The 16,742-nt window shown below is 31.7% G+C and overlaps 1 protein-coding gene across 1 annotated transcript; it reads right to left on the reverse strand.

The window, feature by feature from the left end:
* Positions 1 to 6,712: 6,712 nt before the first annotated feature.
* Positions 6,713 to 15,910, reverse strand: LOC131035562 (WAT1-related protein At5g47470). Its single transcript, XM_057967278.2, has 7 exons — positions 15,544 to 15,910; positions 15,375 to 15,437; positions 15,161 to 15,277; positions 8,589 to 8,850; positions 8,310 to 8,471; positions 7,914 to 8,053; positions 6,713 to 7,359 (listed from the first exon to the last, which is right to left on the reverse strand). The coding sequence occupies exons 1-7, from the start codon at positions 15,768 to 15,770 to the stop codon at positions 7,182 to 7,184; spliced, it is 1,149 nt and encodes a 382-aa protein (XP_057823261.2). The 5' UTR covers positions 15,771 to 15,910; the 3' UTR covers positions 6,713 to 7,181.
* Positions 15,911 to 16,742: the final 832 nt, after the last annotated feature.

A 16,742-nucleotide genomic window follows, 5' to 3' on the forward strand; every position in this document is an offset into this window, starting at 1 on the left:
CCAGTCATGCGGCCATACATGCGACACTTTCAACTCTGTAAATACAAAAGGTTCCCAACTTATAGAGTTTACGCTCCATAGGGTTTATGGGGAAACATAGTGTCGGTATGAACTTATCAACACATGTTGCTTGTGACTTTCGTCACAAACACGATTTATTTAGAGTGGATCAGAAGGACTCGGTATTAGCTCGTTTCCACTTTGGGTCGTTCCCCTCTCACTGGCACCCTCAAGGCAACTTGGGAAGGCAACCCCTCTAAAGGTTACACATAAAAGAAAGTAGGTCTGGTTTTCTGATCACCATATGAGGGTGAGAGCATACTTACCTACTACTTCATCAAGCACGAAAAACACAAGTTTATTGTAGCCTTCTAAAGTCTATGTGCAACTACTTTAAAGAAGTCACTCAAAATGCAAGTTGCATGCTCTCAATTTATCCCCTTAGTTAAACTAAATGAGAAAGATATGATGTGTTACTTTCCAAAATAAATCTCTTAATTAACTACGTGAGGAAATGCATGAAATTTGCCTAAAAACAATCCTGCACATAGATATGTCAGTAGTTTGAAAATTTTTAATTCTTGAACATTCGGACTTGCAAGAAAAGTTTGTTAGTTGTAAATAAAACCATTGTCCTAACAAATGCGTTGCCTTTCACCTCAAAAGCGCTAACCTAGAGGACAAAACAGTGAACCTGTGATACAAAAGCGCTACTCTGCAGACTAAGAAGCGAGGAATCACTGAAAAAAGTGCTAACCAAAATGACACATGCGGTAACCTGTGGGACAAAATCTCTGCTTTGAGGATTAAATGCGTTGATTTGTAGACAAAAGCGCTAACCTATTAAACAAAAGCATTGTCAGAACTCACACATGCATGAATCTGGATTACAAATGCGTTAAATTTGTTTTTGCGAGAACTAGACAAGATATTAGAAAGATATATGCAAGGCTCCAGCCCCACGGTGGGTGCCAAAATGTGTCGACTTTAATTTCATCATCAAAATACTACCTGCAACATATTAGTTTCACAAAATACAAAGGAAATGCTACAGAAAATCCAAATTCAACCAATGAAACTACATGAAATGAATATTAAAATAAAAACACTATTTTTACCTTCATGATTTAAATCTCATTGTGTCCTAACTCCACTGTTCTTGGTTGTAGATGATGTGCTCTCAGACAAGCATTGATAGCTTCCAAGATGGCATATGAAGAATGGAATGATAACTGATAGTTAACTGATACTATGATATGCAATGCTAAATGATTATGCTAATTGCTTCAAGATTAAAACTCACAGATGCATAAGTTTTCACAAATTGTTAACTTGAAAACTCACTTGAAGACTAACTTTTTCTCAACTCAAACTCCCACATTTATAGACTTTGAGAGGATAAGATGATGTGGCCTAGATCAACGATCATGATCAGATCTACAGATTTGGATGACTGTGAGAAAAGGTGAAGATTGAGAGAAAGGGGGAAGGAGAAGACAAGTGTCACTCATCTCACCTTGACTGGGTTGCTGACTGAGGAAATCTATGGGTGGTTGGAGAAGATTTAGGCATGAGAGGACAAGTGGACTCAAGTCCTTTCTAAGATGCAGGGATGTTGGAGAGAATATAGAAGAAGGTTAGGAAATATGTGTACGTACACAATATTTCATTTATTTTGGAAGTTGGAGATAAGTGGCTAATAAATGTTTATTTATTTTAATTTTGTTGAATTAATTTAACCACATGATGGATGAGTTGGCAAAGGAAAGATGAAGTGGAGATAGAAGGATGAGTTGGAAATGAAATTAAATAATTTAGAAATCATTTAATATTTGAGACTATAAGATAGAATAATAACCATTAAATATTAGATATTTAATTGATTAGAGGAATAATTAAATATTAGATATTTAATTAATTGATTAGGGGAAAATGATAAATGAATTAATTAATAAAATGTTTCAATTAAATTAATTAATAGAAAGACATGAAATGAGTTAAATAAATTAATTTTTTCAAATTAACTATTTAATAGAAGAATAAATATTAAATAAATATAAAATATTTATTTAATTGCTCATAGCCATTTTTATGTGTATACACCACCCAATTGGAGAAAATCACTTTTGATATAAGAAACCCACCTATTGCAAGTGTAAAATCATTGACCATACTATGCTACTAATTTTATATGGTGCTAAGTGGTTTAGATAATGCATTTCTAAGTATTCTCTATTGTGTTGGAAGCTTGTGATGATCTGGGTGGAGGTCGGTGGCATTGCCATTGCTAGTGGTGGTTATGTTTAATGGAGGTCACTACTAGTTGTTAGAGATAGGCTAACATCTACTACAATAATCAACACTTTAGGAAAATCCTTGAAGGTTGCACTCAATTACAAAATCACAAGTGCTAGTGGTTTATGGTAGGACTACCTTGCAACTTGCATGCTTGTATGGGTCTGATAGGTTTATCAATGACATATCTTTTTAGTATTCCTAGTATAATCGTACGATAAATTTTTTGAAGGAAGAAAAATGTAATTATATACGTTATTATATTGTATAGTGCTTACACTAACAAGTAGAATATTTTACAAAATGATGCCAGTAATAATACAAATCACATGAGCAATAAAGGAGGGGAGATTTTTTCCTTATAGCTATGGGTGAAGTGCTCTAATTTTCAGAAAATACCAATTGATCTATACATTTATGGGCCTTCTAAATGGGGTGGTAGGGTTAGATTTGACCCAAGATGCTTTTAAGGATTGAAAAACTATTAAGTTTGATACGCTACTAAATTCATATCCTTGCAAATTTTGCCTCCAATGTCTAATTTGGATGTAACAAAGAAAAATTGACATTTTTCGATGCCTTGAGTGAAATGGTAATCTCTAATTTAGTTAAGAATTGCCAAACAATTTGCAATACAAAGCTACGAGTAGAAAATCTCTAGAATATGACCTTTTTAGAAACTAATTCTTTAAGTCATAATTTGATACAAGAGAATAATATACACAACTTTTGAGAATGATTAAGATCTCTAATTATCCAACTCATTATTCAATACAAGAGGAGAGTATACTCAACTTTTAATAATGACTAAGATCTCTAATTCTTCAAGTCGTTATTTGATACACGAGAAGAGTATACTCAAATTTTACTCACACTTTGTTGATCGACATGTTGATTCCCCTTTAGAACAACATTTTCCTAGCCCTAAAATAGATTGATTCCTCTAGGAGTGTTAGTAGCAATTTTGAGAACCAACAAAAAATATACTCAATTTTTGAGAACAATCAAGATCTTATTTCTTTTAAAAGAAAAGCATACACAAAAAAATGATTAATATGAAAGAATAATTCTATTCTATTCAATTCAAGAATACATATGAAAAAGATAAAGTAGATGTAATCATTTGTATACATAACATCCACATAAAATTAGGAAGTACAAACCATTTGTGAAACCTACCGAATAGATAGCTAACCAAACAAATTTATCCTATCCTATCTTAAATGTAAATAACGAATAAAATAAATTAACTAAATCCTATAAATATGCATCAACCCAACTTCTGTAAAAGTTGGAAAGTGATGTAGGGCAATGATTTCTAGTGAGACTGTACAATATTATTTTGCTTGGTGGAGAGCATGTAAAAGAACAGTTGGAATATGATTCTGTGCAGTCAATGACATTCAAAACAATTGTGTTCTTTTTGTAATGCCATGATGCAAATCTTTGAAGTTTTCTCCTCTCCTTGAGTTTCCTGCACGTAAGGAATTTATTTAAGCGTGAAATCACATGGCAAGCTCTACTTGATATCCAACCATACGCATCTGCAACTGCTGCATGTGACCGTTCTAACTTCTGATGATTGCTAAGTTTTCTTTGCATTTACTCAACATGATATGGAAAAAGACAAGGGTTTGTTATAGGCACAAACAACCTCATTTATCATCATTTCTGCCACTGGTTTATGGCTTCTTTTGCAATTATTTGATTCACTCTCTACTGTGCAACTATTGTTGGTTTCATAGGACCTTAGCCATATGTATGACTTAAAAACAGGGGATGAACAGCTAGTTACTACTACAAAGGTAAGAAGGGTGTAGGGTGTAGGGTGGGTCCATACTCAATAATAGGAATTTAAATTTTGAATAAAATTAGATTTTAAAATTTTATAATAAAATAATTAATTTCAAATTTTAGAATTTTTCATAATCTTTTGATTCTCTAGTTAAAGGGGTTGGTGGTGTTGAGACCAACATCAAAAGAAAAGAAGTAAAATGGATTAAGCTTCAATTTGGATGATATAAACTGAATTTTGATCGAACGACATGCAGTAATCTAGAGTATGTGTAATCAAAGATTGGAGGAGGCATACAATAAGGAAAACCTAAAGAATATTTCCTATAACCAGACTGAAATACAACCCTCAATCCTAGGGCTCCAATCAGGCCTAAAGATCAAGACCCAAAAGCTAGAAATAGAGGGGGACTTGACTTTGATAATAAATGCTTTAAGAACTAACGTCTTGTATAGTTAGAAATTAGAGGCTTTATACACGGAAGCAAGATGATTATTGTTAATATTTCGCAAGTTCATGACAAATCACATTTATTAGGAGAGCAATAAAATGGATACCTCTCCTGCCAACAAGGCAATCGATATTCCAACATCACATGAAGGCGACTAAGGGCTGCTCCTTTATATATATATACATATATATATGTACATGCATATACATGTATATACATACATGCATATACATGTATACATGTACATATATATATGTATATATATGTACATATATATACATACATATACATACGTGTACATATATACATACAGATACATATATATATGTATATATATGTATATATATGTATCTGTATGTATATTTTTAATATCCAGAATGTGCCCGTTGTGGGTAATTTTCACCCATGGGTTTGGTGTTTTCAACGATCCAATATCCGATTGCTCTAAAAAATTTCATTGATTCCAAGCATCAGGTTTGAATTTTTTTTTTTTTTAATTCCTTCATTCTTTATCATTCATTTGCATTTTTTTATTTGTTTTTCCATTTTTTAGTTATAAATTAGGGTTTTTATTTGAAACACACTCTTTTGTTTAAAATCTATTATGGATAGCTCACTTGTTGCTTTAATTTTTTATGGATCATTACTATATGTAGAACCAACATATGGGATAAAGTGGCTATTCTAGTTCATCAATGAAGAAGTTGAAGACTAAACTCCAACAAGTACTATGCAATATTATAATGTAATTAAATCAAGACTACATTGGTTGCCAAAGAATTCAATAAAAGCAGTGTTGATTAAAAAGAAAAAAAAAAATTGGTTCTATCATCAAATCGAATGCATTTAGAATTATTCTTTCTTTGACTGCTAGTCTTAGGTGATATATGAATGTTAACAATTCTTTATTAAATACAAATTTAGATGAAGAAATATATGAATCAACCATCGGGTTTTGTATATTAGAAACATCTTAACCTTGTTTGCATATTAAAAAAGTCATTATATCGTCTAAAACAAGCAGCAAGAAGAAGATTGATAGGTACTTTGAGGTTCATGAGTTTTAAAAGTATAAATCCAATCCAAATTTTTATGTGAAAGAAGTCTAAGATGAGATTATTCTTGCTGCAATTTATATAGATGATTTAATAATACTAGACCAAATCTTGGATTAATCAATGATTTCAATTAGATATTTAAAGGATATTTAATATGAGTGATTTGGGCGAACTAAACTATTTCCTCAATTTACAAGTTTGTAGGCTTCATAATGGATTGTTCATCTTACAATCAAAACATTCTTTGAATCTTTTAGAAAAGTTTAACATGGTTGAATGCAAGCCAACTTCTACCCCCTTTCAATCTAAAGTCAAGCTTACTAAAGAATGCACTTCAAAGAGGATAGATGCCATTTTATATCGACAACTTGTAGGTAGTTTAGTTTAGCTAACTCATTCTAAACCAAACATTTGTTTGTAGTCAATCTAATATCCATATTTATTTAAAAACCTAAGGAAAATATCTGATCAATCATAATTTTTTTGTGTGATATGTTCAAGGAATATTACACTATGGCATCCTCTATGACTCTGTCCTCATTTTCTTTGGTTTGATTTATAGATTTCAATTGGGGTGGTGATATAGATGGTGTAAAATCTTCCAGTGGTTATATTTTAGATTGGATCAAGCCCTATTACATGGAGTAACAAAAAACAAACAAAGTTACATTATTGTCTTCATGTGAAGTAGAATAGAGCAAGAAAGGAAGTAGTTTCAATTTAATTTTTTTTATTTAAGCTTAGTTTTCCACAAAGTTATGCTACTACTTTGTATTGTGATAATCAAAGTATCACATAGGTTGTCAACAATCCAATTTTCCATGTTAAACAAAACATATCGAGATTGATGTTCACTATATTCAAGATCTTGTTTAAGCAGCCGTTGTCAATCTCCAACTTTATCTAAGCGAAAAACAAGCAACTGATATATTTTCTAAGTGTGTGATTGAAATCAAAATTTTAAAATTATGAAAAATGATTATTATGTTAGAAGTGCATGTCAAAGAAGGATATTGATATAATGTTCTCCTCTTTTTTATTCTTCTATTTATTGTTCCAATCAATCTTAAAGAAGGATTTTAAGAGAAATAAATTTGTCTGAATTTTCTGATCTTCCACAATGTAAGAATATACCAGATTTGTATAATAAAAAAATTAAGAATGTAGAAACCTTCAGAAAATAAGAAGTTTCCAAATTTTACATCTCCCCACTCTAAATATAAGATTGTTCATTGCAAACAACATTATGGTTGAACGTAATGCAAGCTAGATTAATTTAATCATCATCTTCAGCCATTTCACTCTATTTTATGCTATGCTTGTCCTGTTTGCTGCTGCTCTTTTTGTTTTTCTTATAAGAAGCATGGAGATGAGATAGTGTTTCCCAGGTTGTAAAATGGGTTTTGAATATACTTCAGAATGTGTTGATACCAAACGTAATTGGATATTTCAGCACCATTCTTAGATAACAGAGTTTCATGACTGTGAGTATACAATTCTTGTTGGCATTTATTTTCTTCAATGTTTACAATGTACAGTGTGGCACTTTATGACGTGCCCATGAATATATAAACACAGAGGATTATTGACGGGGAAGCAAAGCTGTCTTAACATCAGCCTCCTCAGAAGAATGATTTACTTGAGTATTGTTTGTTTGATCTTCTTCATCTGAAGAAGACAGGACCTCACTGATCTTCTCCTTGCTTTTGCCCCATAGAACCAGATATAGACCAACAAATATCAGAATTACTCCCATCATGCTGTTACAACAAAAAAAACATAAAACAAAGAATGTTGTTAATCTTAGCTACATTTTTTTTCATAAAAGTTCAGCTTGTTCAATTGTAGATTCTCTTGATAACATTTTTACATATAGCTATCGGACAAGTTTAAACAGAACATTGTAAGTCTTGATTTGTTTAGATGGTTCATATAAATCACACTAATTTCTTCATAAAGTCCACCTATTAGTATGATTTCATATGAGCCACCTAAACAAGTATACTTGCTTTGACTTGTTTATGTGGCTCATCTGAAATCAAACTAGCATCTTCAATAAAGTCCATCTATTAGTGTGATTTCAGATGATCCACTCGAACAAGTGTAAGCTTTGACTTATTTAGGTGGCTCATATGAAATCACACTAGTGTCTTCAGTAGAACCCATCTATTAGTGTGATTTCAGTTGAGTCATCTAAAACAAATCATCAGATGAGTCAGCTAAACAAATCAAAGCTTATAATGAGTTATTTAAACAAAAATATAATGATTTAATTTTATTATAATCAATAGAAAACATGTCTGTCCATGTCCACCTTCCCAGACGCAGTGTTTCGCCTGACAAAATAGCAGAGCAAACAGTAGACACTGGGCTGAATATTGCAACAAACACAGGCCCCCTTTTCTTCATACACCATATCTGCAATGCAAAAGCTAGTCCATTGCAGATGACTCCCTGCCAAATCACATATGTTTCTCCGCTCATAAATCAAGTCTAATAATCAGTCAGGGTTAAACAACACATCTTAAATTTTGATTTGTTTAGATGATTTATCTGAAATTTCATTAGTTATTTCAATAATACCTCTTATTAATGCAATCTTAGAAGAGATACCTCAACAAATCTAAACTTAGAATATGTTATTTAAACCAAACCATAATAATGCAATCCAAATGATATAAAGTGAAATCCATAAAAAGTTTGCTCTTACAACATAGAGAAGAGTGAGGAAGCCACTACGATCCAGAGACCAGGATGCTTTGTTGATACCCCTGTCCATGATAATTTTCAAGGTAGCGATTTGAAAGGAGGCTACAAGGGCAGTAATAGCTGCAATGGACAGGATGGCCGGATACTTCTTCAATATCTCAGCCTGCATATCCATCACAAAATTCAAAATTTGTTATTAAATGGAATTTCAATCAGATCATACAAGAGGGAATAACCACTTAATACCAGTTATTGTTATTAGATAGAATTGCAATCTAACCTGTAATATCATGGCAGAGGACAACATGACCACTGCAGAAATCAGGTAAATACACCCAATAACTTTTGTTTGTGAATCTCCTTCATTTAGAGTGATATGAACAATGGCTTTTGTTGTCTCTGTAGCTCTTCCAGAGTGTGACCAAAGCTGGGACAATGTAGGGCCTTGGAGGAAACTCATGGCCATTGCCCCACATACACAAGCAATGGTGCCAACTATTTTCAGTCTGCTGGTTATGGATTTAATATCCACTTTCTCCATTCTACACATTTGATAACCATGTCAGTGTCTGCTTTCAGTCATCATTTAAAAAAAATATACGTCTTATATTAGTGTTTCTTGAATCCAATTACCACAGAAACTCTGTGATCAAGAAAAGAAGCTGAAAGGTGTCAGGCCAATTATATGTCAAATATTTGGTATAGGTGAAACCCAAATGATGTATTAATTTAAATGTAGAATCCACTTGGGTTCAATCTTGCCCCCCACCCAAATATAGTTCAGGTATAGAATCTAATGTTTAGGCATAGAAATCAAATCCCCTGAAACCTTATATAAAAGCTTAAGGAAGTACTGTAAGAGTATGTTTTGAAAAGCATGTCATAGTTCCAAGATTGATTTTGGATGGATTCATTGTAAATGTGCAACAAGTCAAGACCAACAATATGCCACATAGATTTACTTGTACTTGTAGGGAAAACCATCAAGCCTAAAGAATGTATCTTTGTCCACGTGTATTAGTGTATTGCTCATCTAAGAAAACCTATGAATCATAAAATATTGGTTATAGGGTTAAGATTTCAAGGAGAAAAATCCATGTACCCTTGAGAGATTTGAAAACACTTTAAAGGAACTGTATGGTATGGCCCTAAAAAAATATATATGAGCTAGTCATGAGAAGTTTTAATCAATTAAATTTTCTCACTAAAATGATTAGTTCTCGATAAATTTATAAGAAAGCATTTATAATCTCAATTTATAATATTCATACAATTTTACCAAATTTAATCTCGTGTTTGAGAAGAGAAGACTAAGACTACAAGTGGACATTAAAGGGTTTAGCATCATGTAGCAAAAAATAGTGAATACTCTTTGGGTAGATTTAAGTATGCTTATTATAAGCACTAGCCACTTTCTTGCCATAATTCCAAAGAAATAGTAATATAGGGGATGGATTCATTCCAACACTCAACACAATTAGAGGCATATATGAGACATGCCTTGTAAATTTCACTATCTAAAAATGAATAGATAATATTTTCTTAATGTTGAGGAAATGACATCTTCATGAAAGATTATGTACAAAGGTTTGAAAGGAAATTTATGACAACAATAACCATTTTCAAACAAACTTAATGTGAGAAAAATATGCAAAAAACGAAATTCAAAAACCATAATTTGTTAAGAATAATAAACATACCACAAGATGACACTAGATGATTCTTAGAAAACCCTATAAAGGAAAAAAACCTAGCCTCCGAAAGTACTCATGAGACTTTTAATGTATTATCTCATTAGCAAGATTATAATACACTTCTAGTGTCTCTATGTAAATCTTTTGAAGCATTAATCACCTTAGTTTCATTCATCCATGTGAACAAAAAAATAAAACCATGTAGCCATACAAATCAATCCATACTTCCTCATATGCAAACTACAAGATATGCGCAATCCAACCTTAACCAATAAGTCAAAGGTCATGCCAAACTCAACAATTTCTTAGGTGCTTGAGTTTATAAAGATTTTCTGGCACAAACCACTATGTTGTTTTTATGTAAAACATGCACCTCAAAACCATTAAATCACTAAACCATGACCCCAAGTTGAATATTTGGTTTACCCAATGTAGCACCCATGATAAATATTTATCCCATATTACATACAACATACAAGTGGCCCCAATAATGTCTAAACCATGTAGTATCCTCGTATCTAAGATGCATCACAATTAAATATTAATTTTATATACAAGCATTATGCAAGGTGTAAAACACACCTTTCTCAATAGGAACTACATATTCTATCACCCCAAACAATTCAAAAGTTGGTTATATGATGGTCTAAAAGGTTTTTTTCAAGGGTGAATGCTAACAATGTGACCATAACAAATAGGAAAGTATGTCTTCTAGAGAGCATACCATGATCCAATCAATTTATCACATGGCTTTTACCACTACATAAATCATTCCATGTGACTCATGGTTCAAAGATTCAAGCTATCCTTGGTGGTCAAGGTTTAATCACCTTAATAATTTAAAAAAAAATAGGACCCATGCTTTTCAACATAACATTACAAGGGAACAACCTTGAAGTGTGTCAAATAAATAAAAACTAATTGATTCATTATTGTAAATAGTCTATCTAAGAGAAGGAGGACGGTCTCCAAAAAAACATGATAACTTCTATTGATCAATATCATTATTAAGCATAATAAATATTTATCAAGATTGGTTAAAATAGAGAGTATGATGAGTCTTAACCTCCCAAAACATCATTACAAAAGAAAGAAACACAGAGAAAGGAAAATGATGGTTACATAAGAATTTCCTTGTTAGAAGTGATGAAATGATAAGCATTTATTCAATTGCATCTTAACAAAGCTTGAAGTAAAAATTCATATATTTTAATTTCTTGTAAAAATGATATCAAAGCCTCGATGACATCAACAATAAATTTGTGTGGGGAAATTTTATGAACTCTTTATATACCCCCCAAACATTCCATTAAATAGTTTTATTGTAGAGTATCTATCCACACCTTGCTCTATTTGCATATATATTTGAGAGCTCAATAAAATAACCAACAGACATAAAATTCTAATCCTATTATAATATAACATTGATTTATTACATTATATTTCCTACAAGAACTTTGTCACTGTCACATGGTGCTCTATGAGCTCAACTCGTGCACGAGTGTATTAAGAGGAGAATGTGATTCTATCTTCTTTCTCTAAAACACAAGGTACTTGAACATTAAAAGCAATATATTTTACATCTTAAAAGGGTGGAAGCCAAGGCCTTGTTCCATTTGTGGGTTATATGTTTATTTAATAATGTATCTAAAATAGTATACCCCAATCTCAAGACATAAAAAAATAGATTGAGTTCATTGTAAATGAAATTCTTGACATGTATATGTGTGTCCCTTAAACTAACCTACAAGTAGTGAGGATAGATTAAAGGGGATAAATCATTCAATGTCAAATTGTTTCTCTTAAAATTTCAATACATAGAGTTTAATTTTTCATCAAAGTTAATGATGGTTGAAAATGACACAAAAGAAATATTTTATTGAAAAATTAGAGATAGTTATATTTAGAGTAATTATTCAAATTACTTTTAGATACAACATAAACATGGTGTAAAATATTAATTTTTGAAATGCTTTTCTAGTTTTCAAATATGCAATTTGTTCTAACTCTAATTCGAATTTGAATGCTAATTCTAATGAAAACTTTAATGCTAACCTTAATTCCAATCCTAATTGTAACTATAATTCTAACTCTAATCATAATTTTAATCCTAACGTTTACTATTAATAATAGAATCAATTATAAATATAATTTATTTTTGTTATTGTAAGGTTAAATTAGTGAAATTAAATTTAAATGCAATATTAATTATGACTTCAATTTTTAAGCCAATGAACAGGAGAAAGAGACCGTGGTTGACATTCTGGGACCCGATTACTGGTCTGGGGGTCATGTCCACGATGGAAGGCTGATGGAAGATTTGTTCCAACCGATCATTCAGGTGTTGGGCCATGCTCTGTCGACAAATGGCATTTTGCGCAGGACGATGGATGAAGGGATTTACCTAGAGGTGATGAGAGCTTTGGATGGGATAGTCTCCATTCTCGCAGATGGGTGTATGATGAGATATTTCAATCCGCAGTCAGTTGGGAAAAAGAAGGAGATGCAGAAGGCTTGATCCATTTTCAAGGCTGGCATAATGAAGGAAAACAATATGGATAGGTTTGTAGCTTTCCTTCAGGAAAATGATGATCTCTTTCCAGAAGGAGTAGGAGATAGGCTGGTGGTCATAGGTAATGGGATCAAGTATCTTTATAACTGATCCCCTATGGATGTTAGTATAAGGAGTGGCATCTCCTTCACCCTTTGTAAAGTTTTTTCTCTTGGAAATATAATGGGTACTGCCCCCTAGGCAGAACTTGCTTAAAAAAAAAAAAATGACTTCAATTTCTAAAAATATTTTAGTTAAGAACTAAGTTTATCAACTTAATTTTATCATATAAATTTTAAATGAATTTTAATGATTAAATATTTATAACGTATTTTAATTTTTTATTTAATATATTTTATTTAATTAAAATCATCATTCTAATATTTGCAATCATTAAAAAAACAAACTTTAAAATAAGAAAATTCAGGTTCCCAATTTTATACTGTGAGGATGAGAAAAGCTTCAAAGAAAGGAGTTTTATTATAAAGGAGAATGCTAATTTCCTTTGGGCACTGTTTCGGTTGACAAAAATTACTGAAGAAAATTGGATCAATAAATATCTCGAATTGCATGGTTTATCAGAATTTGCTCATGTAGAAAGGTTGGTCTAGACTAAGCGGAACTTAAAGATGTTATGGATTGTGGGGATCCATAACCATTGGAAGTGATAGATTGCTTCCTAAAACCAAAAGAATTAGTGCAGGGAAATGATCTTGAATGGGTGGACACTTCAATTGCTCCAAGACATTCTTCATCTGCATATATATGTATGTATGTATGTATGTATATGTATATGTATGTACATATACATACGCGCACGTGTGTGTGTGTGTGTGTGAGAGAGAGAGAGAGAGAGAGAGAGAGAGAGAGAGAGAGAGAGAGAGAGAGAGAGAGAGAGAGAGAGAGAGAGAGAGAGAGAGAGAGAGAGAGAGAGAGAGAGAGAGAGAGAGAGAGAGAGAGAGAGAGAGAGCCTCAACCCTTTGATAATAAAAAAAAGAAAAATAGAAAATTAAACTTGTGAGAATTGAGGGAAAAGGGAGAATGGAGAGAAACTATATCATTTTTTACCATTTTATGGTAATGACTACACTGTCAAATTAAAACAAATATTGATGAGCACATTTACAATATATGTAAATATTTTTTTAATTGTTGATGAATCTTTTTTTTTTTTTCAATATAACTCTTAATTCACTCATTAGTCAGGAAATGATGTGATGTGTATTCATTTTTAAAGAATTAATTTTTTTTTTTTTTTAATGGTTGAAATCTAATTTTTGAAAACATGATTTAAGAGGAGGTTTTTAATGTAGAAGTGCAAGAATTCTTTAATGAGTAGGGATGATCATTGATTTTCAAGGTGAAGGTTGTCTAAATTAGTTGGAATTAATAGGGCCTGTAATTGTTGTAAAGTGGGTCAGTGGTGATATTCATTATTAGTATAAAAGAAGAAATGAAAGGGTGTGCCTAGTCATCAACTAGGAGATAGACCCGAAGTGTAGGATTTTTAGGGAGGAAATTATAATATATTTCATGACATTTTCTTATAAGGAGATCAAGAATCCTTGTTTGTGGTAGTGGGGATGAGAATTTGGGAGTTGACCAAAGAATTAGATGAGGTTTCAATGGTTTGATTGTGAGATATTATGGCCAATTTATTGCTGGATCTTGGCCCTATTCATAATTTTTAAAATGTTCTTGATACTATTAGACCCTTAATTGCATAATGATGCTCCCTTAGGAAGTTAGGTCATATCTCCTTTATTATTTTTTAATAATTCTTATTCTATTTGTCTTTAGGGTTACCTCTCTATCAAGAATATATATACACAAACTCAAAGTAAAAAAAAAGAAACTCTTTATTTTTAATCTCTTGCTTCAAACAACTCTTATATTATTCTTATTTTATTTGTCTTTAGTGATACCTTTCTATCAAGAACATATAAACACAAGCTAAAAGTTAGATTTTTTAAAAACTCTTTAGTATCTCTTGCTTTTAGCTTTTTTAAAAACTCTTTAGTATCTCTTGCTTTGAACAATTCTTATATGTCCATAACTTGTAAATATAAAATTGTATTAAAATTTGAAATAAATAAAAAATAATTTAAAACAAAATATTACTTACATAATAATGATTTAATTTTTTTTATTTAATTAAATAATATAATAAAAAATGTATATTAATAATAATAAAATAGATAGTTATACATATTTTTGATATGAAAAAATATAAAACTATTAGCTTGTTTCAATTTGAAATAAGAACCAACAAAATAAAGATTCAACTTGAAACTAAACTAGAGTGAAAGTCAAGAATCTTTATATATAATATCAATTAAAAATACCAAAAAAGTCTAATATAAATCAGAGAAGCGTTTCCAATCTGAAACCAAAAATTTGGTTAAAACTTTCTCTGGAATTTACTGTCTATCATCATCCTAGGTCAGCAAACTATTCAGAACTTTGAGAAAACTTTCCTGTAAGCACTCAAATTTTCTAAAAGAAATTCGAGAACATTCATTAATGGCAAGGGCAATTCCAGAACAAACTTTTTAAAACTAAACAAAATATGAGTGTTATGAAGGAAGAAAAGTTGTAAATACTAACCCTAAACCCCAGGCCATTACGAAAATAATAGCAGGACCCAAGTTTGGCATTGCAGAAGCAAAAGCAGGAGTAGTATTCTTCAACCCCATTAACAGCAGAGCTTGGAAAGCAGAAACTCTGCAACCAAACAAGCAACCATTTTCCTTCATACTTCATACTTAAAAACTCATTCATATCCCAATACAAATCAATACCAATAAAGTATCTTACTCACCCTGCAAGAGAAACCATGAAAAACTGACCAGCTAGAGTCAAATTCAATTTGGGTCGTTTCTCTCTGCATTTCAATAACACTTTCTTATTTCAGTCCCCAATAACAAGCAATATAAGCATAGCCCACAATTCATTTCATAAAAAATAAAAGTTAATCCATTCATTCATACTTCTCAAGGAGGAAGGCAAATGGGCTGAGCACCAGAAAGCCAAAAGCATTAGCGTAGATTAGGAAAGCCAGAGCATTGATCCCATTTGACAGCTGGGTTTTCATCACAACACCCAGTACTGCATAACCCACCTGCAGAAACACTAATGAACTATATATGGCTAAGCCTTCATGAAGAAATCCACCCATCTTGATCTCCATTGATGAAAACCTTCTGAGAATAGCCATACAGTGAGTAAAAAATCTCCTTTCGTTGGGCTACAATATGATTATATCATAATTGATAAGAAAGTTGAGTTCCATGGATCTGTTGTAGTTGTGGATCAGAATTCTGAAACTCATTTGCAGTGGAAGAACAAAGCCTAATGAATGAATGGCCATGGTTAAATTCACCTAACAATCACAATACAACATATTCAACAAACAGTCAACTTTCACCTAATTAATCTACCCTTCATCTTATCTGAGTAGATTGGGTGAAAGTTTACGTACCTGCAACCTTTGTTGAAGAGCAGATAGAAATAAATTTAATGAGAAAAATCTCATTAATAAGCACAAAGTTTAAAGGTGATGAAGACCTGTTCATGTAGTGTAAGCTAGTCGTGGGCGTGTAGTTGGAATATGAGCTTCAATTGGATGGCTGATTCAAGCAAAATTAGACGTGGGTGTCACTGAACTTCTAATTTTGATAACGTACTAGTAAACAAGGCATTTGATGACGTTATATTATTTACAGCTTAAAGAAACGTGATAATGTCTTGCCTTACAGTCTTTTGCTTTCGTTCACTACACGAAAGTTGGTCTTTGGGTGAAAAAGAAAAGGACTTTCAGCATACCCTAATCTTCGCGCTTTTGCTTTACTCAATATTGAAACTCTTTAGAACTATTTAGCATATATGAAATTGTCTGTGATTTCATAATTTATATTATAAATATTATTTTAATCATTCAAGTAAGGGATTAGGGTTTCTTTGTATTTATATATCATAAGTAAAAAAAAAATTATATCAAAGTTTTTTTTGATGGTGGAGAAAAGATGTAGTGCTTTATAGGAAAGATTGAAACACAAAATAACTAGATCATACATATAGCTTACCCTATCATAAACTTGGCACAACCATCATAAAATTAAATCATACCCTAGTCCAAGATCATACTTGTAGCGTTGTAGATTGTACACTTTTAATTATGATGTCCAAT

This window comes from Cryptomeria japonica, chromosome 3 (assembly GCF_030272615.1).
Source record: "Cryptomeria japonica chromosome 3, Sugi_1.0, whole genome shotgun sequence".
Taxonomy (NCBI): Eukaryota; Viridiplantae; Streptophyta; class Pinopsida; order Cupressales; family Cupressaceae; genus Cryptomeria; species Cryptomeria japonica.